Raw genomic sequence first — 26,080 nt, 5'->3', positions numbered from 1 at the left:
GCACGTTGGATATTCAACATTCAAAAACAGATGCATGAGAAAAATATTTTGTGCACAAAATCCCTGTAATGCTTACTGCATAATTTTGTGAAGGTATGTTTAGTATATTAAAAGTTATAGCAAGGAAACTAACAAGCACAAAATGGTTATGATGTTATTCCCTGGGACTGAGCCTCTATTGGAGTGGTTAATGAATTAGAAATTGAAATTAATAATACTGACAAGCTAGAATATAAGATAAGAATCTTCACACTTTTATGTATTTACTGAGATATTTAGTGAATCAAGCATAGTTGCTCTGTCCAATTTTTCCTCTTTGTAAAATGCTTTTTTACATCTTGGACTGCTGCTATTAATTACATGCTTATAACCAATCAAAATTGCTAATTTTTAACTACATGATACTGTTTGTCTTGCTAAAGTATTTATGAAGGTATAATAACACAAAAATACAAATGTTTAATTAAACTAGCTTCAGTCTCATAATGTTATATATTTATTATATTGACCTTATTGTAATGCTTAGCTAATAGTACATACCTTGTGTTGATGCAGTACACATACACTGATGTTACCATATCCTGTAATATAAAACTGACCCAGTCTTGAATGTGTTTTAGTGGATTAGTGTTTTGTATTGTGTAGTAATATTTGAATTAGTTTACATTATGCATGTATATAGATTATTACTACTTAGAAATAAGTTATGAAACTTATTTTCCTTAAATATAGAACACTGGATAAAAATGTAAAACAATTCTACCAATGACTTTTGAACTTAGTTGCTGCAAGACATGTTACTAAGCATTTTAAAATTTTGCACATGGAGGATATCAAAGATTTTTTTATAGGTTTTGTATAAATAGTTGAATAACAGAAAGCTCATAAATAACTATTACTGATATTATTGAATTATACTATAATTTATTAAGCTTAGTAACTAAGCTGTATTTAGAATTAAAAAAGTATAAGACTTCAAGCAACCTAAAAACACAACCTTACTTCCTTGAAATCTTGGTTTAGAAGAATGTGGTAGCCTTCTTACAGATTAGAATGGCTGAGAAAACCACTAGGGGACATTCTGAGCTGTTGATTGGTTATTCACATGTCATATTGTAGTACATGTATATGAGGGACCATTTCTAGAAATGGAAAGAAGTGAATAAGGCCATTGTGTTGTATTCAGTGCATTAGCCATATTTCAACAAAATAAAAAGATCTGAGTTTTTTTGTTTTATATTTTAGCCTGCCAATATTAGTAATTTGAGTTTCCAATTTATACAAAACTATAGACACAGTATTTTGACATGACAAACATTTAATTTTAACCAGTGCTGCATTTAACATGCCATGTGACTCATTAAAATTGTTATTTAGGTGAGTTCTTTAATATTTAAATTTTAAATTAAGCAATTAATCCATATATAATAAAGTTTGAATTATAATCTATAATTTGATTTCATACTTACTGACATAAATTCATAAAATAGTACAATAAAATTTTGAATTCAAACACGATGACATGGCCTCTGACCCATGATCTGTCACCAAAGGGTTAATGCAGCGAGTCTTAAATTATATTCAACCATTCCTTGCTTATAATACTTATTTGTGGGAAAAGAAATTCCTTATATTTCCTAACAATTCATTCGTTTAGTCATTACAAAAACTTGTAAACTTTCGCAACTAGATACTTCACTTTAGTAAACTTATTTTTAATTATTGTGTTTTTGTGAAAGTATCTTCTAAAAATTCAATTTAAAATAGTTTTATTCTGTATAGGGATATTGATTAAAGATTTTTCAGGGTATAAGTCTGCAAATTAGATACTTTGTTTTTTTATAATAGATGCCTTCTTATGTTTTGGAACAATAAGATTAGGAGAATTTGAGGTGGATTGATGAATTTAATGAACAATGACCTGAATTTCCTAATGTTATGTTTAATGTTTCACATCTGGTATTGCTATTCTATTGCTACATTATTCCAGCATAAAAAAAAACTAACTTTTTCTTATCTAGTCTTCTAAATTGCATTTTTGAAGAAACCATTTAAAAACATTTTACAAGGTGAAGTATCTGGTTATATAAAAAAAAAAAAGTATACAAGTGAGTTTCATGCTGTGTTACATTTGTAAATATTTATAATTATGTGGGTTTTTAAACTTCATGCTCACATTGTAAATGTAAGAGATATGAAGTTTTTAATAGCTTATAATATTCCCATACCAGCAGAAACAAGAATGTGAGAGTTTGTATCTACTGTAAAGTCTTAACTTTTTCAAGTTTAAGAATTTAGTTTATAGGAAGAAGAAACATCAGGATTTAATTTGTAATATTGTGATAAGTTATAATTCAGCTAAAGATTTAACACTTGTTTTTAATGATTTTTGCTGTTCTCTTTATATTACTAGTATTCAGCAATTCAGTATTATGGTTTTGTTGCCTTGACAACAGTTTGTTTTACATCTGAACAAGTTGAGATTTTTCAAAAGTTTGTGACTCACATCACAACAAACTTCTAAATTAAGTTTTTTAAATTTCTTTTGAAATAAAGGAGTTAAAACTTCAAATCATAACATACATTATGATGTTAACTTCATTCACATATGTAATATGTAAAAGACTATTGGTTTGTGGATGTATGTGTAGAAATAAATAAACAGCACACCTGTTTTATGCTTTAAAGATAGTTCTAAGATAACTTTTCTTCTGGAGTTTTAAAAATAGTTTTAAAGTGCATTCCTTTACATTCACTAAACTATACCCATATAACATCTTTCATAATTGTTATTTATTAGTAAATATTTTGTTTTTAAATATTATATTGTTGGCTAATTGATCATTTTAAGATTTCCTGTAGAAAGTGTTTTACATTAAGGTTAAATTTTCTGAAGACAAGTTACTTAGATGGGAAAATATAATCTTTAAAAAGGATGACTTCAATCATCAAGCTTCAGGCCCTGTCTGGGGTGAATGATGAAACTCCGCATTGTTATCTTCTTCAAGTGGATGAATTTAAAGTTTTGTTGGACTGTGGATGGGATGAAAACTTCAATTTAGGATTTGTGAAAGAGCTTAAGAAGTAAGTATAAAATTTAATGTAAAATTATAAATAATTTTAATGTGTGTGTTTTTGTATATGCAGTCATTGGTAAACAGTTCTTATGTTAGTAGGGATTTTTAGAAAATTATAGTTCTTCACCATAGAAGTGTAGGAGCATGAAGTTATAGGTACAAATATATAAATCTCCTATAATCAAAGTACTAAAGTATTATATACTGAGCAACAAATGAAAAACGTTTACGATGCTATTGCATTCTGAATTTGCACTATTTATTTCAAGTCAACTTTACTTCAACTAGTTGTAAGTTGGCATGATTATTAATTTTTTTGTCTTTTAGTAATAACCGTTGGCTAATGTAAGCACCAAAAACTGGGTGTTAGTGAATGGGTTCTTAGCCAATGAGAGTAAGTGATATCCCAAATGATAGCTCTCTTCCTGCTGTGCTTTGTTCTGAGTGTTTTTGTTTTTTTTCTGTGTGTGTGTGTCCAGAGATTTTTGTTTGAAAACTCATAAATAAAAATGTTTAAATCCATTAATAATTTAATGTAAAAAACTTTGATCCTTATTTGATAAATCTTAAGTTAATATTTATATATGTGATCAATTCCAAGCCACAGCATGTAAAAAAACAAACAAATCAATTGAAACTATAAACAAATGGTATATTGCCCTGACAATTTGCTTTATATCTGAACAGGTATGTATCTATCAGTCATGAAACTAATGTGAATAAATACAAAAGCTGTCCTTCTCTTTAACATGCAACTTTTTAAGTTCAAACTTGATTTTTAATAGTGCATTTTAAAATGAAAATAATACATAATTAACTAAGATATAAAAGTGAGGCCTAAATATAATTTACCTTGTCTCTTAATATAGCATATTTTACTAAGAAAAAACTAAATGCTATTTGTGGATAAAGTAACCAACAATACAACAGAGTTGTATCTACCATGTAGCAACTACATGCCAATTTCAAAATAATTGTTGATGGGTTTTAGTATAAATTGAGCTCTTTTTATTGACTGTATACATATGTATGTATCAACTCGTTTGCAGAGGTCAAGGAAAAGTATAGAAGATGGGTGTGGCATCCATAAGGGGTTAACAGACTTTTACTTGTGTCTGCTGATTCATCTAAATAACTTTGAAACTTATATGTCAGTGGGGCAACTAAATGTACTTAATGTCTTGATGCATATCTATTTGATAAGCTTTATCGTAAAGAAGAATGAGAGTGCAAAAGTTGAGATTTTTCAAAAGTTTGTGGGTCACATCACAACAAAATTCTAAATTAAGTTTTTTAAATTTCTTTTGAAATAAAGGAGTTAAAACTTCAAATCATAACATACATTATGATGTTAACTTCGTTCACATATGTAATATGTAAAAGACTATTTAATGTATATTGTATTGTGAATTAGTTTAATGTTTGTAATTAATTGATGTCAAGGCTATCAGAAATTATGTGCAAGCCATTCATGTTGAAATTATGGAGATTTCTAAAAGGCCTAAATGATAGACATATAAATAACAGCAACCAAATGAGTAGAAATGGAAAGGAAAAGTAAAGTCACACAAAAGAGAAGGTCAGTGTTATTGATCAACAATAACACATATGGCAGTTTTACTCCTAAACATACTATGGCTAGAGACAGTTTAAACTTTATTTAGATCTTTTATATTTTAGTTAAGTATGTATTCTTTGTGTTTTGAATATCATATTTGAATGGCTTAATGTTTATAAGTTTAACTTGTTGTGTGGATTGTGAAAGCTTTATAAACAAGATGGTGTGTATTGTAAGTGCTGTTTTGTTTAGGCAACATCTCTGTGTGAAGCCTGCTGAAATAATTTCATTAAAACTTGTGGGCATCAGTTGACCTATTGTCATAAATAAATAAATTAAAAATTAACTATTAATAAAGAGAGAGAGATGTAAAATTATATGCATTTGTGAAAAAAGGGAAAGTTGAAAGGTATGTTCATATTTCTGTTTGTTAATTTCAAACATTTTTTGTACTGTTTGTTGATTATAAGAGAGTTGGTGACATAGTAGGAAAAATGGGTAATAAAATATGACCATTTACAATAAAAAGCTTTTGATATTCATTTATAAGGTTCTGGAGATCAAGTGAAATGTAAAAATAAAAACTATAACAAAAAAAAGCATTTTTATACTTCATATGAAAATTAACAGGTAGATGAACTATTCAGAATCTGAGTGCAAATAACTATAGGGAATAACAATTTTTTTACCAGAAATAGCAGAAAAAAATAAGTACATATTTTTCTGAAACTATTTAGTTTTAGAAATGTTCTTGTAAAATTGTAAACACTTTCATCCACTAATTTTATTTATGAAAGACATTTCATGAGAGCTCTATAATGTTTTTTTGTGAACAACATATGTTATCCCTAAAGGGTTAAATCTTATTTGCTTTTCCTTCTCTCATATGGTCATAATCATTGTGAGGTATACACCATAAATTCTTTTTGCATTTTATTCCATTGTTCCAATGTCCTCTGTTTTGATTGCACTTTTTTTCCCTAACATGTCTGAGGTGTGTAGGGTGATAGTGCATTCACTCTTATCTTTTCCTTACATTTTCATCTTTATTTTTGTTTTGTTCTTGATCACCTTCTGTGTACTTTTCATACTATACATTGTTATTTGGTTCTAATTTCTTCCTTCCATGGTTTCTGACTTCTGTCTTTTCTTTCTATGGAATTCTTCACTCATGATCTTTTTCTTTGTTACTTCACTGGATGGGTCTGACAGCTTATCAGTTTAATGCATTTTCCATTAAATGGAGAATGAAGCAAGTGGGCTTTTTTAGGTGTCCTTTCATAAAGTTTGTCACTTAATGTCACTTAATTCCTCAATGGCTGCTCACTTCTGTCATCCATTGGGGAAGTGTGTGTTTAAGCTGGCATGTGGATGACTTCAGACACGTTTGTTTCACATTATCTCCATCTGGCTATTTCTTCCTTATTGGGCTATGATCTGTCTCCAGTTGCTATTATTCACAAAGCATACTGCCACTGATGGGATTAGTCTTTTTTTTCAGAAGTGGAATTCCTAATGTTGGCTGGTTTTGGACTGGAGTTGACCCACCATGTACAGCATGATATGCTCTAACTACACTATATGCATAGCACTTCAAAAAGTCTGTTTTAGGTTCTGGACTGTACCTGCATCTTCTGCCCAATTTGGCAACACTTGTTTTCCTTTCTGGATAAAGTGTATCCTTGTACAAATTAGGTGTGGTCTCCCACAGATGTGCCTCTATACTGTTCCAAGTTTTCAAGTGTTCCAGGGGTGCTATTACATAAACTGTGAACTGTTATGACTGAAGTAGATGACTAACCAGGAACAGAAATGCATTAAATGGCTGTAAATTATTTGTTTTTTAATGGTGGTGATTTAAATTGTCTTTTTGCAATAATTGTAATTGGTAGTTATTAATCTGTTTATATATATGACATATTATGTTGTCTGTTAAATACAACATATTTGTCAGTTTGATGCATCCAAGCATGGAGAAGTTCATAATTCCCAATATATAAGTAGATGACCAACAAAGATTTTGTGTTCAATATTTTATGTAAGATCTTTAAGATTTTTTTGTGTCCATAAAACATCTGACTTGCTTTGTGTTGTCAGAAAATGGCACATTATGATGATTTTGGGATTTATTTAAAAATATAATGTGATTTTATTTTAAGGGACTAACCTATATATTGGCCCATAATCTTTTTAAGTTTTTGAGTATTGCTAGGAAACAAAATCTTGTGCATTTTTACAGTGAACAAACAGTGCTGCCTTTGCTCCTTGGGTGTGATTTACATTAGCTCAAAAAATATTTTTGGAAGTTTGAAATTTTAAGGAAAATTGTTCTAGATATAGACCATAATGTCAAAATTTCATTGTGGATTTTTAATAAAGACTTAAAATGTTTGATTTCTATAGAATTGGATAGCTTCTAACATTGCAGCTTGTTACTATTGATCATGATGTCAGTCCTATTTGGTTTCTTACCCATTTGGACAATAGTCAAATTTTACATTTTGTCCAAACATAATATTTCAATTGAATTTTTAGTCTCTGTTCACAGTAAGTGGCCATTTTGTATATTGTAATTCTCTGCATGTTTCTATCAGTATCAACAACCAGATCAAAACATTAGTAGGGAACTATGAAAAATCATCTTTTCCAATTCTTATATAGTTACCTCAGGCCAAACAAACTCCATATGTTTTGCCAATCTCTGCACTATATCTTCATAGGCTTTCAGCTCATTTATTACAAACAAAATCATTTCACCTTTCATTCACATTTCTTACTAAATAATTTAACTATATTAAGTAAAAATGTTCTTTTAAGTTTGAATGTAATATTATGACAACAAAATGCTAACTGGTCTCCAATTAAGTAGTTTAAAAAAGTTGCAAATATCAAAAACATTCAAACATTATAATAGTATATGTTCATTTCACCACATCTGGAAAGTCATGATCTATTTCATTATTTTTTTCATTTAATGTATTTTATCAACATTTACCATAAACTTTAATAGTAAGAAACCCACTTTCAGACTAATAAAGTTTGTAGATGATGATTTATGAATAAAACTATCCTTAGGTAAACCACTTGTACTTGATGGTGACAAAACCTTGTTGAAATGCTGTACAGTTATGTTAAACTGGGAGAAAAGTTTGTTACACATTTAAATCATTTTCAAACTTTATTAGTCTTAGAGTGGCTTTTTCACTATCAAAGTTTATTAAATCTTTTTTAAAATAAAAGGAAAAAAATGAAATTTGTCATGACTTTTCAGTTGAGATGTAATGAGCAGAGCTTTTTTGTGGTGTTTAAGTTATCTTAATATTTAAAATGAAATAATTCAAAATTATATGAGGAAAAATAAACCCTGTGGTCTTAAATGTGTTGACAAAACCTTTATTATATATTTTTACAAACCAAATGAAATTGATGATTAAAAAGAAAGATTACTTATAATGGAACAGAAATAATAGATGAAAATTAAATTTTTAAATTGTAGGTGTTGAGAGTTTTAAGTTAAATTTATGATGACAGTATTGCATATACGTGTTATATTTAATAAAGCTAAATGCTAGTTTGTTTTATTTTAAACATTTTTCTGGCGTATTCCTGTGAGACTGAATTATTGTTAAGTGGAGCTGGACAGCTAACCCTACTGTTATGCATCACTGGTCAAATGCCATGTCATCTCATTTGTTGACTTGCATTCAAATGTTTATTTAATTACTGTTTTATATTCATAAATTTGGTATCACACTGTAAATTATAATTTGAATTTTTATATTATATGTTACTTAATATAAAAGTAAACATTTAAAAAACACACCTGAATATCAATTTTGTGTGTTCCATGGCATGTTGAGTGCAGCCCTGGTTCAGATTAAAAAGACAGTGGACCACACCCAAGTTCTTCGATTTTTGGAAATGGTTTGTTACGTATACTTAATTCTGTATATGACGTATGAATAACCAATTGCTTTTTCTTAGCCATTTGGAAATATAACAGAATTGTTTCTTTCTTTTGAAGCAAACCATCATACTGGAATGCTACGTTTTTACTGGTTTGAAATATCACTTTTTTTTTTAACCTGCATCCAGCTTCATTACTAAGTAAATTACAGTTGTTTTTTGTGGTATCAATATAGTAATTTAGTATTTCTCGGTTATTCAAATGTGTATATGTAAAACTTAAAAAAATATATTCATTTCACATGGAAAATTTCTTAGGGTTTAGCAACCTTTTACATACAGCAACCAAGTGCAAAGGTCTTAACTAGAAGAGATAATTGTTTGCTTTATATATATATATATATATATACTGTTTTATGTTTTAAGAAAAATGTGTAGTTCAGCTAAATTATTTGGTGTGGTGACTCACAAAAATGATCAACTAACCCAAAGCTAGCCATTTAGGGTTTAGTATGTTTCTGATATTGAAAACATTAAAAAAACAAAGCAGCTTATAAATGTTACATATGTTGTGAGTGCACAAGCTGTGTTCTGCCAAGATTTTAGTTGAAAGAATCATAAGTGTTTCTGACAAATTGAATGTAATCAGTTAGTGAGGTTAACAATTATTTAATTATAAAAATCCTCTTATCACACGATTTTATTGCCAACTCATAGGTAAGTGCTGACAAGTACCTTATATATGGGTTTTCTCGTCATCATGGATGACAAGTACCTTGTATTATCATATTTTTTAAAGATTTACGTGTTAAACTATCAGACTATAATAAAATATTATATTGTTTTTTTATATTGTAATTTATAGTAAATGCTTTGATAAGTATGCATGAGATACTGTTGGAAATGATAATGTAAAACATTTTGATTAATTATTTCTACCAAGTTTTAAAGTATACATAAATATAGTGTTTTTTTATTTTTATTTTAGAAATGTCCTATTTAGAACTGCAGTCTGTGTAAAGTATGTTGTTACTTTTCAGTATTAAATATAATAACCCTGTGTGTTTATGAAAAATGACAAGTGTCTATGAAAGAACTTCTCAATATTTTAAAATAGTATTACTTTGCTGGAAATTTAAAAGATGTGTAACATTATATATGCCAGTTGAATATATTAATCTGCAGAAAATTATAAAGGCTGAGATGGTCATAAAGTGTTTAATTGTAAATTTTTAAATGTTCAAAAAATTATCAAAATAATATTCAAAAGAAGGAAAAAAAGTTACTTCAGATAAAAGCAATGATATGTTATTTAGATACATTATTGTAAATTGCAAGCTATGACATTTTTATAAACAATTCTTAGATACATGAATCAAGTGGATGCTGTACTTCTTTCCTATCCTGATGTTTTACACTTGGGAGCACTGCCCTATGTGGTTGGAAAGTGTGGCTTGAACTGTCCAATATATGCTACTATTCCTGTGTACAAAATGGGACAGATGTTTATGTATGATTTATTTCAGGTGTGTGGAACGTGTAAATAAGGTAACCATGTATTTACATTTATCACTGTTAACACTAGGTTAATACCAACTGACAGATGAAATTTTATGTTAGGGTTTTGCATCAAGTATTTTAATAGATTGCTAAGATATACTATTGACAACTTTTATTGTTGTGATCCTAATTTTTGAAATGTAATAGGTTGTTAATTAATGTTTTTTCTGTTAACATTGTAATAGTGCATCAGTGAAAGAAAAAGAGAATGCATGTCAAACACATTAAATCTGTCATATATATGCAAAAGCGGCTCGTTTGGGTTGAGAAAATATTTTACATAGAAGGTCGAAACGTTGTTCGCTCTTCTATGTAAAATAGTTTCTCAACCCAAACGAGCCGTTTTTGCATATATATTTCTCAACAAGTGGGTTTCTCGACATCACTGTCATATACAGTTCTCATCAGGCCAGTTGTGATATGAACAATACATTATTTATGTAGGTGCTATATTTATTTATCAGTTTTTAACAAATGGCAACAGTTAAGATATGAATAAGATTAAGCAAGTGAATTTTAATCATTATCAGTTTTTCTTAAATAATTTCTCAAGTAAGGTTTTCAAGGTAAAAATTAGTAACACATTATTTATTTTAACATAGTTTATTATCATTATTTTATTTGAATTAACTTTATTAATAAGAACTGATGACCTAGCAAGCTAGTCATCTTGTTCATAGAGCAATTCATGTAACCACAGCATAAATGGAAGAAAACTACATCAAACACATGAATGAAAACAAAAAATAATATATTTGAATATGTCATCAATGCTACTTCTATCATAGCTTGTGCTCATAGTGCCTTTATGCCTGGTACTGAGGCTCATCATGCTGGTTGGTATATTATAAACATTTAAGCCAGGGTTCCCAACCTTTGGCACTCAGCGACTTGAAAATGTAATTGATGAAATAAAATTAATGTTATCCCAAGCTACTTTCTAACAAGGCTACTCGACTCCCCTGCCAAGGCTTTGCAACCCCACCGGTTGGGAACCCCTGATTTAAGCCAATTTACAAATTAAATATTTTGGTAACTAATAATAACATATTATTTTAACACTTTATAATAAATATTATTACTTTTTATTACAGTAAACTTTCTTATAATCTACAAGAACTGGCAAATCAGCAAGCCTTGTGTTCCTGTATTTTCCTTTAGATAATTTTTTTAACTTTATACTTATTGTAATCACGAGGTGAAATAAATACTGGTTGAAACTATAATTCTTAGTTGACTGTGGTATTAATTTTGTTGCATAATGTAAGCTAAAGTTGTTTGTTTTTTGTTTTAAATAAAAAACTAACATTCTAAGCTGACTATGATATAACATTTCTTATCTTCAGTAAGTTAAAGCTTTTATATGTTTTTTCTTAATGGAGTCTTTCACCCTTTCTGTTTCACCTGTTAAACCTTTGATAATTTGAAATGATTGTTATTTCTATTGTAAGGCTGTTGATATTAATACATCCTTTCATGATGTGAATCATCTGTGAATATTTGGTAATTAAAATTTCAATTTCCATGTTCATACATTGTAGGATATACAATTTCATTACCCAGGTTACAAAAGCAAAGTTTGAAGAGAAAAATAAGTCTTTTTCCATTTGCTTTAGGCATAAGCAATTGGGAAATAACACTTTATGCCCAGGAACAGGAAAAAGTAAAAATTTGGTTACATAGTGTAATCTTGTGAGAGGAGGCAAGTACAGATCAGTAATACATTTGTAGTATAAATTTTCTTGGTATGTATAATACTCTTGTCAAAAGAGGACTAGATATTTCTAGATTTTTCTGTTTCATGTTATAAATACTTGTAAATACAGAATGCACATTAAATGAGTTAGTGAAAAGTAACGAATTTGGAAAAAGTGAAGTTAGTCTGCATGTCAGTTTAACCACAATGGGCAATTTCTAAAGTGAACTTTCCACTGATTGTATTGGGATTACAGGAGATAAGAAATAATTAATCTTGTCAATTTGGTTCCAGAGTAATCGAACCAGCCTATGTGGAAAAAAAATAAATTAAAAGAGAGAATTGTTGAGTTCTAAGTTTAACCATTTTAACCAATATTGTAAGGAATTTTTGTGTGTTTGATTTGCTACATGTTTTGAATATGTATTATTGTAAAACAAATGGATTATGTGTTGTCTGTTTATTGTTGAAATTTATTGCCAACAAGTTGCAGACAGCCACTGTAGGGAATTCAGCCCACATTCATATAAAAACTTGACATTGGCAAGCCAGCTAGAGTTATTCAGTGGCAAGTGATGGCAGAAGAAGATGTGAAGGACAGCAGAAATAGGTCTGTATAAGAGCAATTGTAATAGTGGAGAAAATATTTTAGAGGTTACAGTTATGTTGTATAATTATGGGCTGATTGTGATAAATGGACAGAGATAGATAAGCATCTTAAGCTAAATGATAGTGAACTATGAGAGTATGCTAATAAGAATTAGAGATGGAAAAGCTTGAACAGAGAAGAGAGGAAGAAAGACTGAAAGAGGTAAAGGAGAGACTAGAAATAGGGAGAATAAGAGTACAAATTGAAATTGCCAAGCTTACTTAACAGAAAGGAGGACTTAAAAATGTCAATGGGGTCAGTGTCAGCCAATCCAACCTGCCGAAATTTGATGAACAGAAAGATGACATGAATACTTTCCTTTGGTGGTATGAAAGACCTCTAAATCAGAAATTGGGTCAAAAGCAACTGGGGCAGTCTGACTCAGTTCTCTTCTTACTAAATATTAATCTGCAGGAAATAATAAAGGCTGAGATGGTCAAATTGTTTAATTGTAAATTTTTAAGTGTTCTAAAATTATTAAAATAATGTTTAAAATAAGGAAAAAAGAGTTAAAAGTGGTCATTTTGAAATGTAAAGAGTCAGGGAGCATGTGAATCTATCTAGCATTTCTCTTTTTACAGCTGTTTAGTGTGTTGGAGAAAATATGAAGTACAACTGGGGGTTGACAGTATACTTCTATAATAGTTTGCCCACTTCTTTATAATACAGCACTTCCACTGCTAAAAATAAAAGCTTAGATGAAGATCATCTGTAAATAGATATGCAGTTTTTCTTTTGTAGTGGTGAGAGTATTGCTGAACAGGTGAACAGGAGTGAATTTTTATGGCAATCCACAAGCATCTGGTTCCCTTCTCCAAATATAAGAAACATTATTAGAGACTGTGGATTGAGTCAGTCTTGAAAAAGTGATAACATTATCTAAGTGAGATGCTTATACACACTACCAGGGTAGAGAGTGCATTGATGTAGGTGAAGAGTGTCAAGAAACATGTTGCAAAGGATAATTAAGTGGGTGTAAATGAGTGAAGCAAATAGGAATAAAATGAGACCAGCACTTAGATGGGTAAATGAAGTTGATTAATAGCTGTAATTTGTGAGGAGATTAGTATTATTGGAAATACATATTTGATTTAAGAATATGTTAATTTTTAGAATTAAGAAATAAAACTTGTATCAGAATTTGATTTATAAACTACATTATATTGCCAGTTTTACTGACATCTGGTTGTTTAATTAAATTTCGAGAAAAGAGCTGAAATGTTAAATGTGCTCTATGACCTGTTTTAAGAGAGAGATGGTTGATATCTATTTGCTTTTGAAATGAAGTAGTTCAGCTTTTAAATGTTTCTAAAATCGTCAGTGCAAATGTGATCCAAACACATGACTGTTTGAATTGAATGAAAAATTTGTCTGATTTTTTGAATCTATCAACCCAACTTCTAGCAACTGTTCATTTTTTGTTTGAAATTATGAAAACTAGCATTACTGTTATTATCACAGTTTGAATAAATACATAGCACATCTGTAATTGTTCATGGTGAAATCTTTCTGTCAGCAAAGGCAAATGAAGCCTGAACCATAAACAATAACTTTGTAATTTTTCCATGATTGTTGCAACAAGAGTCTAGCATATACATTGTGTTGCATGCTACAAGTTGTATAAAATACACTAAGAGCAAGTGTCATAATATAATAATGTTCAGTCAGTACTATTGCACAATGCAGCAATTGTTTGTCATATAGAAGCAGTGAAACTTTGTTCTTAGTCCAGCATTTGTTTTTTATTGTGATATGGAACTAGATCACCTCCTATTGTATTCAAAACTTAAGAGGTCTTGTTAGGAAACTTGTATCGAAGCAAAAGTATCTAATGCTGCCTTCTATATTGAACTTAGGCATTAGTAATAAGAATTTATATTTGAAACCAGTTTTGTTGAAATGAAAATTCAGGTTTATTATTCAGTTGTGAAGCTTAGTAATTTAATAATTTCATCTAAACTTAATTACATTACATTTAAATTTTGGCCAAAAAATAAAACTTATGGAAGAAATTATTTGAAACTTGAGAGGAACTTTCCTAAAGGTGTTTAATAAAAAATATTTGTATTTATTTTAGTATTTCTGCTAAATATTTATTATTTATTTTAGTTATTTGCACTAATATTCTGAGTAGTTCAAGTGCAAGGTGATTTTCTTGTTTAGTATAACACTACTTTTTTTAATCTTAAAGTTTTTAAATTTCATTTGCATAACCTCTAGAATCTGCTGAATGATTATCAAGTTTTTTTTTAAAGATAAATGTATATATTTTTTCCTTTTTGCTTTCTTATCACTAACTGTAACTGTTATCAACCCTTGCAAATTGGAGAAAAGTTTAGATTATATTAAATAATGGTTAAAATTTCAAATATGAATTTTAAAATTTAACTAATACATAATTATATAAGATAATACCTATTTATAATTTAACAATATGCCATTAATATGTATCTAGGCAAAAGACAGTGCTGAGTGCTGGTTAAAATAAAATCAAGGAATAATACTTTGGCAGTTGATCACTTGGTAACAAATATTGAGAACTGATTTTAAAGTAAGAAATGGGAGTTTTAGTTTAAAATTAGTTCTTTTTATTGGTTATAAACATGTCAATAAGTATGTGTTGCTTGAAATAAAATGTCTAAATAAAAAAACATTGGCATGGCTACTGTCAAGGGGGTGAAGAAATGCATTTTTTTTCTGATCACTTACTTGATGATGGAATTTAAGAATGAGTAAACAGTGCTATATGAGTAAATTTAACCTAGACATGCATGAACATTGTGAGTGATGCATATGCATCTTTTGACAACAAATCTGAAAGTTATGTAATTTTATCTAAAAATGTCTTAAAATAAAGGAATTCAAACTTGTATAAAACTTTATTATAATGTACATGATAATGCTAATTTCATAAGAATACATTGATAGTAAAGTTGTTTAAATTGTTCATGTAGCTCAGTAAAATCTTGTGACTTTTGTAGAAAGGACTGTAAAGAGCACAATTAAAGTGGAATGGTTAAAGAAAAAAAATATTAATTTCTCATGTATGTTTCTGCCGTTTTATATAAAATGCACAAGAAACTTTTATTGAAATCCCATTCTTTAAGAACTACAGAATTTTTCCCTTTATTGTTCAGGATCCAAACAGTTAGCAAAGTTCAAGCAAAATTTGTTTTGTAAACTGAGACACATTTTTCCTAGTGATGGAGAAGCTGGTGTTGTGGGGTAAAAAGTGTAACAATAAAAAGTAAAAATAAATAAAAAGAGCCAAATAAACAGAGAGAGGAATGGAACAAACTATGTCATATGGAAACAAATGGATTATTTTTGGGCCAGTTGTATGGTTTGAAAAAATGAAAAAAGTACCTACTTGCTCAATCTAGCTTGGCTTGGAAAATGTTGAAAGCATATTTAATATAAATGAAAATGTGTTTATGAAGCAGAGAAAACCACTGACTGAATATATTTATACTTCTATATATTGAGAATAATACTCCAAGACTGAGCGATAACAAAACAGGAACTGTTCCATTAGTAAAAGCAGTGCTTGAATGTATTCAGCAATCTCATGTCTTATTGCCTCTTCATCATCATGCATTTGAATACCACTTGACTAACGTTTAACAATTTCTAAGCTATCTGAAAGTACTTAGTAACTAGATTTACTAATCACTGAAATAGCGATACAGACAAGATTAGCACGCAATTATTGTACGTTCCGCTTAGGCATCTTGTTGGTTCCTGAAGAGCTGAGTAGAAAACATTGTGGGAAACCATATATCAACATTAGATAGGATGCCAATAAATACTTTTCATCTCATTTTACTCCCATATGTAACGTGTCAATTTTGAATGACAATAGAAAATGTTTGTACCAGTCACAGTATGAGGGGGGTTTGGAGCACTGGGAAATATCTCATTTGCAGTGAAAAGGTTATTGAGAGAAAAAGATGGCGAGTTGTCAATCTTGAGTTGGATAAAAAGGAGCAAGAAATAGTAATGTTTTGTTTATTTCATATATATGTTTTTAATTTCATGATTTTTATGACATTCACACTAGCAAGAAATGCTAATTTTTTTATAATTTTATATTTATCAAATTTGTTTTGTATGTATACTTTGTACTTGTAAACTAAAGATGTAAGAAAAAAAACATGTAGGCCTTGCTTTCTATATTCGTCCTACTTTGAAATCACAGTCTTGGTGCCATTAATCTATCTGTCCCTCTAAGTTCTATATTTTAAAACTGATTTATGTACAGACTGAATAGAAGTTGCAGGGACTGGGTTAAGTTCTTAAAAAAGGGAGGATCAAAATTCTGAATAAATGAAGAAAAGAATTATTTATATAAGTTAAATTACCTTTAAGAAACTCCCATACATTTTTCTTGATGGGTAGAAAAGCTGTCTTAAGTAAATTTCATTTTTGTCAATTTATGTAGGAAAGATACAAATTATCTGTTGGTAATATATGTTATGATTACAAATTTTGTTTGATGTAATGGTTGTTTAATTAAACATTTTAATGTGTAGCTTTAATGAAGTGCCATTCAGTTTACTTGGACTACTTAATTTTCTTTCTTCTAAAAACAGCAACTTTTCTTGCTAAGTGTGTATTCTCATTATTACATGTTTCTTAGAAAATTACAAGCCACTAATTTTTCTAGATAGTTTTTCTTACCAGTTTTGTTTTTTTTTTTTCAGTCTCGACACAATAGTGAGAATTTTGAATTGTTTACTTTAGATGATGTTGATGCAGCTTTTGATAAAATAATTCAGTTGAAATATAACCAGTCTGTCAGTTTAAAAGGTGAGGTGGTTACTGCATGAGTATTTTGCTTTTTAATGTATGCTAAAATTTTACACTGATTTGAATAGGAATTACTAGTTAGTAGAAGCAGAAACTTTTTACAACTGTTATTGAATTAAATTATCTTAAAATAATTAGACACAAATGTATTTAATTGCTAATTTAAAAATTGCATTCCACAGATGGTGTAATATTTCACCATTTCCCATATAGAGTTACAACTTGAACTGGTTTGAAAGAAGAAATACTAAAATTTGCAGTTACAAGAGGATATTATTATTTACTGTAGTAAATAATATAATTTGATTTACTGAGTTAAGTTCTCATAAAATAATTAAATAATCACAAATAAACAATTAAGTAATTTAAAAGTCAGTGGTAATCTGGTGGTTAAAGCACCCAACTTACAATATGATGGTCATGAGTTCAAATCTATTTCATTGAATATGCTTGCACTTTCAGCCTTGAGGGTGTAATAGTTTGATGGACAGTTTTAATATATGTTGGTAAAGAGCAGCCCAAGAATTTGCAGTGGAGGATACTGACTGGCTGCTTTTCCTCTAGTCTTATCTCTGTTAAATTAGGGATGGCTAGTACAGACAACCTTTGTATAGCTTCATATAAAATCACAAGCAAACCAAAGACAACAGAACCACAGCTGGAATATTTCCATTTATTTATTTACTTCAGTTAATTCATCAATTTCAACTTAATCTTTCATTTGTTATATATAATTCCATTATTTGTTTCTGAAACTTTAGGCAGTATTAAGTCTTGAATCTTTACCCATACTCATCATATCCTTTGTGAAACTGAGTACATTGTTCAATATACACTAAGTAATGTTTATATTTCAACTTTAAATTGTAATTATTGGACTTGTACATACTAACTTGTAATGATAACAGAAGATATTGAAAAGATCACACTCAATTTTCATACAAATGAAAAACCTTTTCTGACTTGTATTTATATTTAAACATTAAAACTATTCACTTTCTACTAAGATCTTTACTTTTTAGAGACTATACAATTTCTGCAGTGTTTCACAGTACCTGCACACATGTTCAAAATATTGCAGAAAGGTGACTTTAATTTGTACTTTCACTTCTGAACCTGGTGGTCTTTAATGTGTCAGTTTACCCAGAGGAGGTTATATGGCTTGACAGCTCATACCGTGTGGTAGATTTGTGTAATGCTGACTGAGATTATACAATTCTAGTCATGTAAATAAATTAGTCTAGCTGATTTCATCAAGAAAGATAACTGTTTGGAACTAGAGTAGAAAAATTCAGCATTAGCTTAATCATCCAGCATTGTTTTACATTAGGCAAAGGTCAAGGAATCTCAGTGACACCACTTGCTGCAGGTCATATGATTGGTGGAACAATTTGGAGAATAATTAAAGATGGAGAAGAGGACATTGTGTATGCTGTTGATTTCAACCATAAAAAAGAACGGCATTTAAATGGATGTGTTCTTGAAACTGTAACTCGCCCTTCGTTACTAATAACTGATGCTTATAATGCTGCTTATAACCAAGCACGTAGAAGACAAAGGGATGAACAGTTAATGAGTGAGTTTCTTTTATACCTTTAATGAAGAAGTTAAACATTAGAAATTAAAAAAAAAAACAACACCTAAAAGGTACTAGGATAGTGAAAAGTATTTCATAGATCCATATAAAGTATGGATTTATGGAAAAAATTGAGAAATTGTGTAATTGGGCTTCAAAGATTTATTCAGTAGAAAATATAGACAAGCAAAGAGGTTGAATTTATAATGAAATATATATGAACTTTTCTGCTCTTGCTTTTAAGTTTTAAGTGTTTTCTGCTTGTATAATTTACTTTTATTAATCCTTTTGCAATTGGTCTCTTTTTAAACACTTTTTTGCACAAGCCACTGTGTTACATTCAAACCATATACCTTTATTTTCATTGTATGTGAATGAAGTTGGTGTTATACTGTTATTATGATATGATTTGAACTTTTATGTTTTCTAAGTTTTAAGTCATTTATTTCAAAAGAAATCTTTAAAAACACAAATTTCAAATGTGTTGTCACATGACCAGTGAGTTATGAATATTCTCTGCTTTGGCATTCTCTGTTTTCATTATTGCAATGACAGTTGTGTAGAGGTATGTCAAAACTCTTAAGATGTTTACATAGACTTTTGATTTGTACATTTTGAAGTTCTCTGAATGAATACAGGTATAACAAGTAACACATTTTTTTCAACCTCTAATAGTTGCCATACCCACCTTCAACATATTTCTTTGAGCTTTGTGGCTTACATGTAGATGTTGTAGATACGTGTGTATATTTTTAGATAGCTCATTTTACACTATAATCTAGTAAATGTTGTTATAGATTTCATGCAAATGATTATAGTATTGTTGGCATTTTGATCAACTATAATACTTATGGTTGTTTCTTATTTATGTTATAGTTACAGATACAGTTTAAACTGTACTTTCATTCTACTCTTATATTTTAGTTAACTAAGCATTAGTTATGTATTAAAATGCATAATTGAAAGGTTTAAATATTTTTTAAATAGATATCATACTTTGCATCAGTCCTCAAAGCTTATGATATTATGTGGTGCACAAACATTTTTTCATGCAGGTTTGTGCATGTCTACATACACTGTAATATGCTTCAAGGACACCATTGACTTGAGATGAATAATAAGTGGTAAAGGGCGAGAAAGAAAAATATATTAAAAATAATTATATGTGAAAAGGAAAAGACCTGAAATATGGATTTAACAAAATGAAAATCTTTGAAGATGTTCTACAAAACATTATTCTGTGCTTATTCTGTTCTAAAAATTATATTCTGCTACATAATATTTGTAATTTGTGAAACATATGAATTGTGTTAATATTTTTTGTGTGTGTCTTAAACAGCTAACATACTTCAAACACTGAGGAACAGTGGGAATGTGTTAATTGCAGTAGATACAGCAGGGAGAGTACTTGAACTTGCACATATGCTGGTATGTAGGGTTTGTTTCATTATATTTAGTATATTGTTTAATTTTGGCTTAATGAACTGTGTTTTCAACAACTCTCTTCTGAGTCTTATAATACTTTCATTATGTTTTTATTACAAGGTTTTATTAAGTTAAATTCAAAATTTAATTAAACTACTTTATCATGATATACAAATGAATTGGGCAAAAAATCATAGCTAGTTATCCAAAATGTAATACTACACAAGTTTTAAGTTTTTAATTTTATATGGCAGTATTAAAAAAAAATACTGAATTTTCTCAAGCATGAAAGTAGTCACATTTTCTCTTTAAGTATTCCCTATTTTATAATGTATTTATCACTCCTCAGATGAGTGTGAAATTTAAAGTAAATTACTCCTTATATAATTGTCATTGCATAGATAAAGCATAATTTTCCTGGTCTTCAATATTATTCGAGTACAGAGCCATCAAATAAAAAATAAAATGCCTCTTTCAGTGCCCATCTATCATATTCTCTCTTTTACAAATTGCCAGTACTACTGTCTGACATTTAATGTTATTTATAATCAATAGAAAGCCAAAGGTTTAATCTGTCAAATTACATATTGTGATAAATTGTTTTCTGTACAGAGAATTCTTAGTCACGCTTTCAGTTAAACTTTATTTCCATGGAAAATGCATCAATGAGCTTAGCTGAATATTCAACAGCTTTGGTGCAGTATTTAATTAAATAAAATATTTAGTGCAGTTGTATCATTAGTCAATACAAAAAGTGAGGTTAAGTGTCATCAATAGTCAAAGGGATATAAATAAAAAGAAGACTCAGGTAAGTATGTTATTTCTTTTATATGTATTCTTTATTAATTATAATAAAGGTAATTAAAATGTAAAAATTGGAAAGTTTTTGGAAACAAGTTAAAGTGACAAAAATTATAATTTTTCACAAAGTACACTTGCAAGTAGTCTGCATGTTAGGTAATGTGATAGTTTAATGTGAGCTGCATGTTCACCATGTGGTTTACAACTTATCTGGCATGAATATTTAGTTAGACATGGCTCGAAAGGCAATAAAGAATAAAATTTATGTATAAATAGATGTATATTGTTATGAGTTTAAAACTATTTAGGATAAACAAATATAGTTTCATGTTACAATTCAAAGTCGTTCTAAATTGAGAAACACTATAGAGTTAGTGTGGAGAAAATAATAATTAAAATATAAAGTTTTACTGTTAAAAATATCTAGGGTGTTTTATAGATTACACATATGAATTTGAGATGGAGAGTATTTTCAGTCTAAATATTAAAATCACTGCACTTGTACAAGTAAAAAAAAGGAACAAAATACTTGATTTATATTCATGAACAAATCTGTAATAAAAAACATTTTATTTAAAAATAGAATTTTTTTGTGTGCAACAGACATGTAATGCTTATTTCAAACATGATAGAACTTAAAACTGTATTAAAAGTTATAGTATGGAAGCTATCAGAAGTGCAAAATGTTTATGAAGTTGGTCAATTTGACCAATCTTGTAGCAGGATAGTTATGTAGAAAAATATTTGTTGTATTAATCAGGTTCTATATGATTACACCCTTGTGCAAATTAATTGAAACAAGACGGGAAAATTACGATTTTTTTCAATTTTTTTGAGTTTTGTTTCTGAGAATCCAAAAATTATTTGCAAATTAATAGATAATATGACCACCTTTATTTTTTAAAAGATCATTAATCCGTTTTGGCAACGAGTCCATGAGTTGACTGCAATCTTTACTAATTTTTGGATTGTGGTACCACACCTCAATTATGACCTCAATTAGCTTATCTTTCATAGTACAGTCTTTTCCTCGAAGTCTTTCTTTACAAGTCGCTCAAAGATTTTCAATAGGATTGAAGTCCGGAGAGTTTCCAGGCCAGTCCAGCACACCTTTATTCGCATTGTAGTAATAATTCTTCACAAGTTTCGATGTGTGGCATAGAGCCAGATCTTGCTGAAAAATGCCAGATCCATCTGGAAATCTTTTTTTAAATTCTGGAACGACTCTTCTCTGCAAAACTTTGATGTACTGTGGTCCTCGCATCATATCTTCTACGATATGTAAGCCTCCGATGCCATAGTAGCTGAAAAATCCCCAAAACATCTTCAAGGGTTGTTTTACAAACTAATTGATGTGAGATTCTCAAAGTTTCTCACCTGGATATCTGCGAACATGCAGACTTCTTTGACCCTGTACGAAGAAATGAATCTCGCCACTGAATAACACTTTCATCCATTGTTCTTGCATCCACTTCTCTTATTTCAGACCCATTGATACCGTTTTTTCTTCATTGAGTTGGTAAGAAGTTGTTTTTTGACTGGTCTCCTTGCCCTTCTAACGCAATTTTTAATGACTTAATATTTCGTCATATATCCCAAAAATAGTTCAACTGTATTGCAAAACACAGCTAATGACGCTGTCTGTGTGAAAAAATGACTATTACAGGAAATCAGCAGGTCCAGCGAGCCTACACCGGCTGCCATGCTGAAAATATTGTAAAATGACCATTTGTTTCAATTAAATTGCACAAGGGTGTAAAACCTGTTTTGCAGGATTTCTAATGGTGTTATTTTTAGAAAGTTTCTTTACATGGAAAAATTTTAACCTTATTATTTGTTTAGAATATATTTGAAAGTCATAAAATAGATTTTAAGTGTCTGATGTTATGGTGTGATAGTTGTCTGTTGAATTATTGACAGTTATATAGAGTTGTGAGTTAATCAGCAGACTAGAGATTACATAAATCCTTATCTACATTAGAATTCAATTTATATTGTTTTTTGTGATAGTTACAAAATTCCAAATGGCTTTCTTTATTTTACATTTTTCCTGTTTAAATATTTTTATATACTTTCTTTTTCTGTTGTATGATTAATTGTATATTTCATTAATTGACTGCTGTTAATGTCTTAAAGTGTTGGGTACAGTTTTAAATAAAAGACAATTTTCATTAACTCAGAGCTTTTGATTTTCATGAGGAATTAGATAAAGCTTATTTCTAATTATCTTAAATGCAGTTAGATATTGCAACTATTTCAAAACAAATTGTTTGTACTGTTCATAACATGTTACTTTTTTCTTGATTTTTAGGACCAGCTCTGGAGAAATCAAGATTCTGGGCTAATGGCTTACTCTCTTGCATTACTTAACAATGTTAGTTACAATGTTGTGGAATTTGCAAAATCACAGGTTTGTTCATTTATATGCTAACCCTGTCACTACAGTTCAGTACTTGGGTCAGAGATCAAAAGTCATGTCACCACATTTGTTGACTTGCATTCAAAATTTTAGTGAACTACTATTTTATGAATTTATTTCAATAGATTTGGTATGAAACTGTAAATTATAATTAAATTTTTGTAGTATATATTAGTTAGTTTCTTGATTGAAACTTGATTTTTGTGTGTCACTTGGTATGTTGAATGCAGCACCTATTCAAATTAGATATTTGTGGTGTCAAAATACTAAGTATATAGTTTCATGCAAATTAGGAACTTAAATTACTGATATTGACAAGCTAGAATATAAAATAAGAAAATATCTTTCCCGTTTGTTGAAATGTTGCTTACGTACTGAATGAAACACAGTGGTTCTGTTAATCTCTTTCCATTTTTTGGAAACAGTCTCTTATATACACGTAATTTACCATATGATTAAACTGATATGTTCACAAATACTGGTGAAACCTCGGAATGTCACTCTAGATTCTTTCTCAACCATTTTAAAGTGCCTTGGGAGCTGTTGTGCTTTCAAACCAAGATTTCATGCATGTAGTTTGTCTTTTAGTCTACTTGAATTACATATTTTTTTAGATAAAGTACAGCTTAGTTACTAAACTTGGTAAATTATAGTGGAATTATGTGGTACTGATATAATCATTACCTAAAAAAGTTTGAAAGTGTGAAATTTGAAAATGCAAAATGAGTACAAAGGCTGTAGTAACTTAAAAGATATAATTGTTTGCTATTTTTATATATTTATTGTTTTATGTTTTAAAAGAATAAGAGCTTGTTTGTAAATCGTAATAATGCATGTGTGTGTAATGTGTAATAATTGAAATGTGGCTGTATTTTAAAAAATACTAGTCCATTGAAGTACAGTCTAGATGGGTAACTTTGTAAAGACTAAAGGTTAATTTTATATTACTGGATATGGTAACAGGAGTGCACGTGTGCCATGTCAATCCAAGTTCTGTAATGTTAGCCAGGCTCAACTGGAAGGTCAATGTAATAAAAATGATGTATAATGTTATGAGATTTTAAGCTATTTAGACTGAACATTATAATTTATAGTCATTCTAGAACAAAACAGTGTAATTTATAATTATTTTTTAATTTCAAATTCAAACTGATAGATCCCTGTAATTAGGGAAAGTAAAATAAAAGACAGAAAAGTTTTACTGAAAACAAATGTTTTAAATCTGTTTATGAGATTTTAGAGATTACACAAATAATATTTGAGATTTTGGGGACAAAGAATAGTTCTTATTCCTGACCTAAATATCACTTTTCATTAAAACTAGTAACAAAGCAGACTCAATATTTTCATAAACAACTTTTTATTAAAACTATTTCATTAAAAAAAAAATTGAATTTTTTTGTACAAAAGACTTGGAATCATTATTGAGAGCTTACCAAATTTTGTGAAGATACATCATTAACAGTTGTAGTGTAAATACTTAACATGTGAAAATGTGTGTACAAACTTATGTATTTTTTAATGAGCCCATCACACTAGGTTTACCGTAATAACTGCAATGAGACTTGTGTAATTTCTGCTGACCTGTCAATGTGTGAAAAAAATGTTCAAGAATGGTACACATCATTATCAAAGAAAGATTTTGAAGGTATTCATGATCATATTTGGATACTCTTACATGGGAAAGTTAGTGATCAGGAAAAAGGATAACAAATGTCAAAGTAAACTCTGCTTATTATCAGACCAATGTTTTGGACCCATTTATACCACCCAGAAATACCAGCTTTTGTATAAAATTGAGACCAACGGTTATAGGTTCATTGAGATAAGGCTGCCAGTCATATCTTTTGTTTGAGTTTTGCATACTTTAAGCAGTCAGAGGATTAAATAAGTACTCATGATATTCCATGTGAAGACATACTGGTGAAGTTGATAGGTGCAATGCTTATGAAGCAGTTACTAGGGAACATTGTTCTTGTATACTAGATGCATTATATATATATATAGTAGGGTGGAGTTGTGTATTTGGGTTGAGAGTTTTATGTTGGTCTTTTTTGCTATGGAAACTATGCTGGATGTCTGTTGTCAAGATTCATAGTCATAAGATAAAGTATGACTGGATGTGGCAGTGTGGATTATAATGATTTTGTGAGCTTCAAGATGGTTATAACTTTACATGTATGGAGTTGGTGTATTGCACCAAAACCTGTTTCTGTGAAGCTTTATGTAGTAGTGGATACTATAATTTTGAATTTGTAAGTATATCTTGAGGAAATTTGGTAAGCTTTTTTAGTAAACATTTACACATGTTTTGTCAAAATAATTAGAATTTTAATAAAGTATTTTGCTGAAGATTTGTATGTGGAATTTATGGAGTCAGGCCAAGTGATTTTGGCATTAAGAATTAAAAACTTATTAAAACTTATTGAGAACTTATTAAAACACTTCCTTTTAATATTAAGAAACAATCTAAAATAACATTAAACAGTTATAAACTGTTTTGATATCAAGTTTATTGATATACACTGATAATAAAGTTTATCAAGTTAAATTTTGAATATAACTATAAAGGTGCACTTAAGCCCTGGCTGGCCAATAGAGGAC

At 29.3% G+C, this 26,080-nt stretch overlaps 1 protein-coding gene across 1 annotated transcript in view; it reads left to right on the top strand.

Moving 5' to 3' along the window:
• LOC143223946 (putative cleavage and polyadenylation specificity factor subunit 2) overlaps positions 1 to 25,186 on the top strand; it is a 32,674-nt gene extending 7,488 nt beyond the window's left edge. Inside the window, exons 2-8 of the mRNA XM_076452418.1 lie at positions 2,935 to 3,084; positions 9,908 to 10,067; positions 17,150 to 17,255; positions 18,586 to 18,831; positions 20,171 to 20,259; positions 23,369 to 23,467; positions 25,016 to 25,186. Coding sequence (XP_076308533.1) covers positions 2,936 to 3,084; positions 9,908 to 10,067; positions 17,150 to 17,255; positions 18,586 to 18,831; positions 20,171 to 20,259; positions 23,369 to 23,467; positions 25,016 to 25,186 — 1,020 coding nt within the window. The 5' untranslated portion in view covers position 2,935. The remainder of the gene's footprint in view (positions 1 to 2,934; positions 3,085 to 9,907; positions 10,068 to 17,149; positions 17,256 to 18,585; positions 18,832 to 20,170; positions 20,260 to 23,368; positions 23,468 to 25,015) is intronic.
• The last annotated feature ends 894 nt before the right edge of the window (positions 25,187 to 26,080 follow it).

This window comes from Tachypleus tridentatus, chromosome 8 (assembly GCF_004210375.1).
Source record: "Tachypleus tridentatus isolate NWPU-2018 chromosome 8, ASM421037v1, whole genome shotgun sequence".
Classification (NCBI taxonomy): Eukaryota; Metazoa; Arthropoda; class Merostomata; order Xiphosura; family Limulidae; genus Tachypleus; species Tachypleus tridentatus.
Note: the sequence above shows the minus strand (reverse complement) of the source record. Positions and strands in the feature narration are given on the sequence as shown.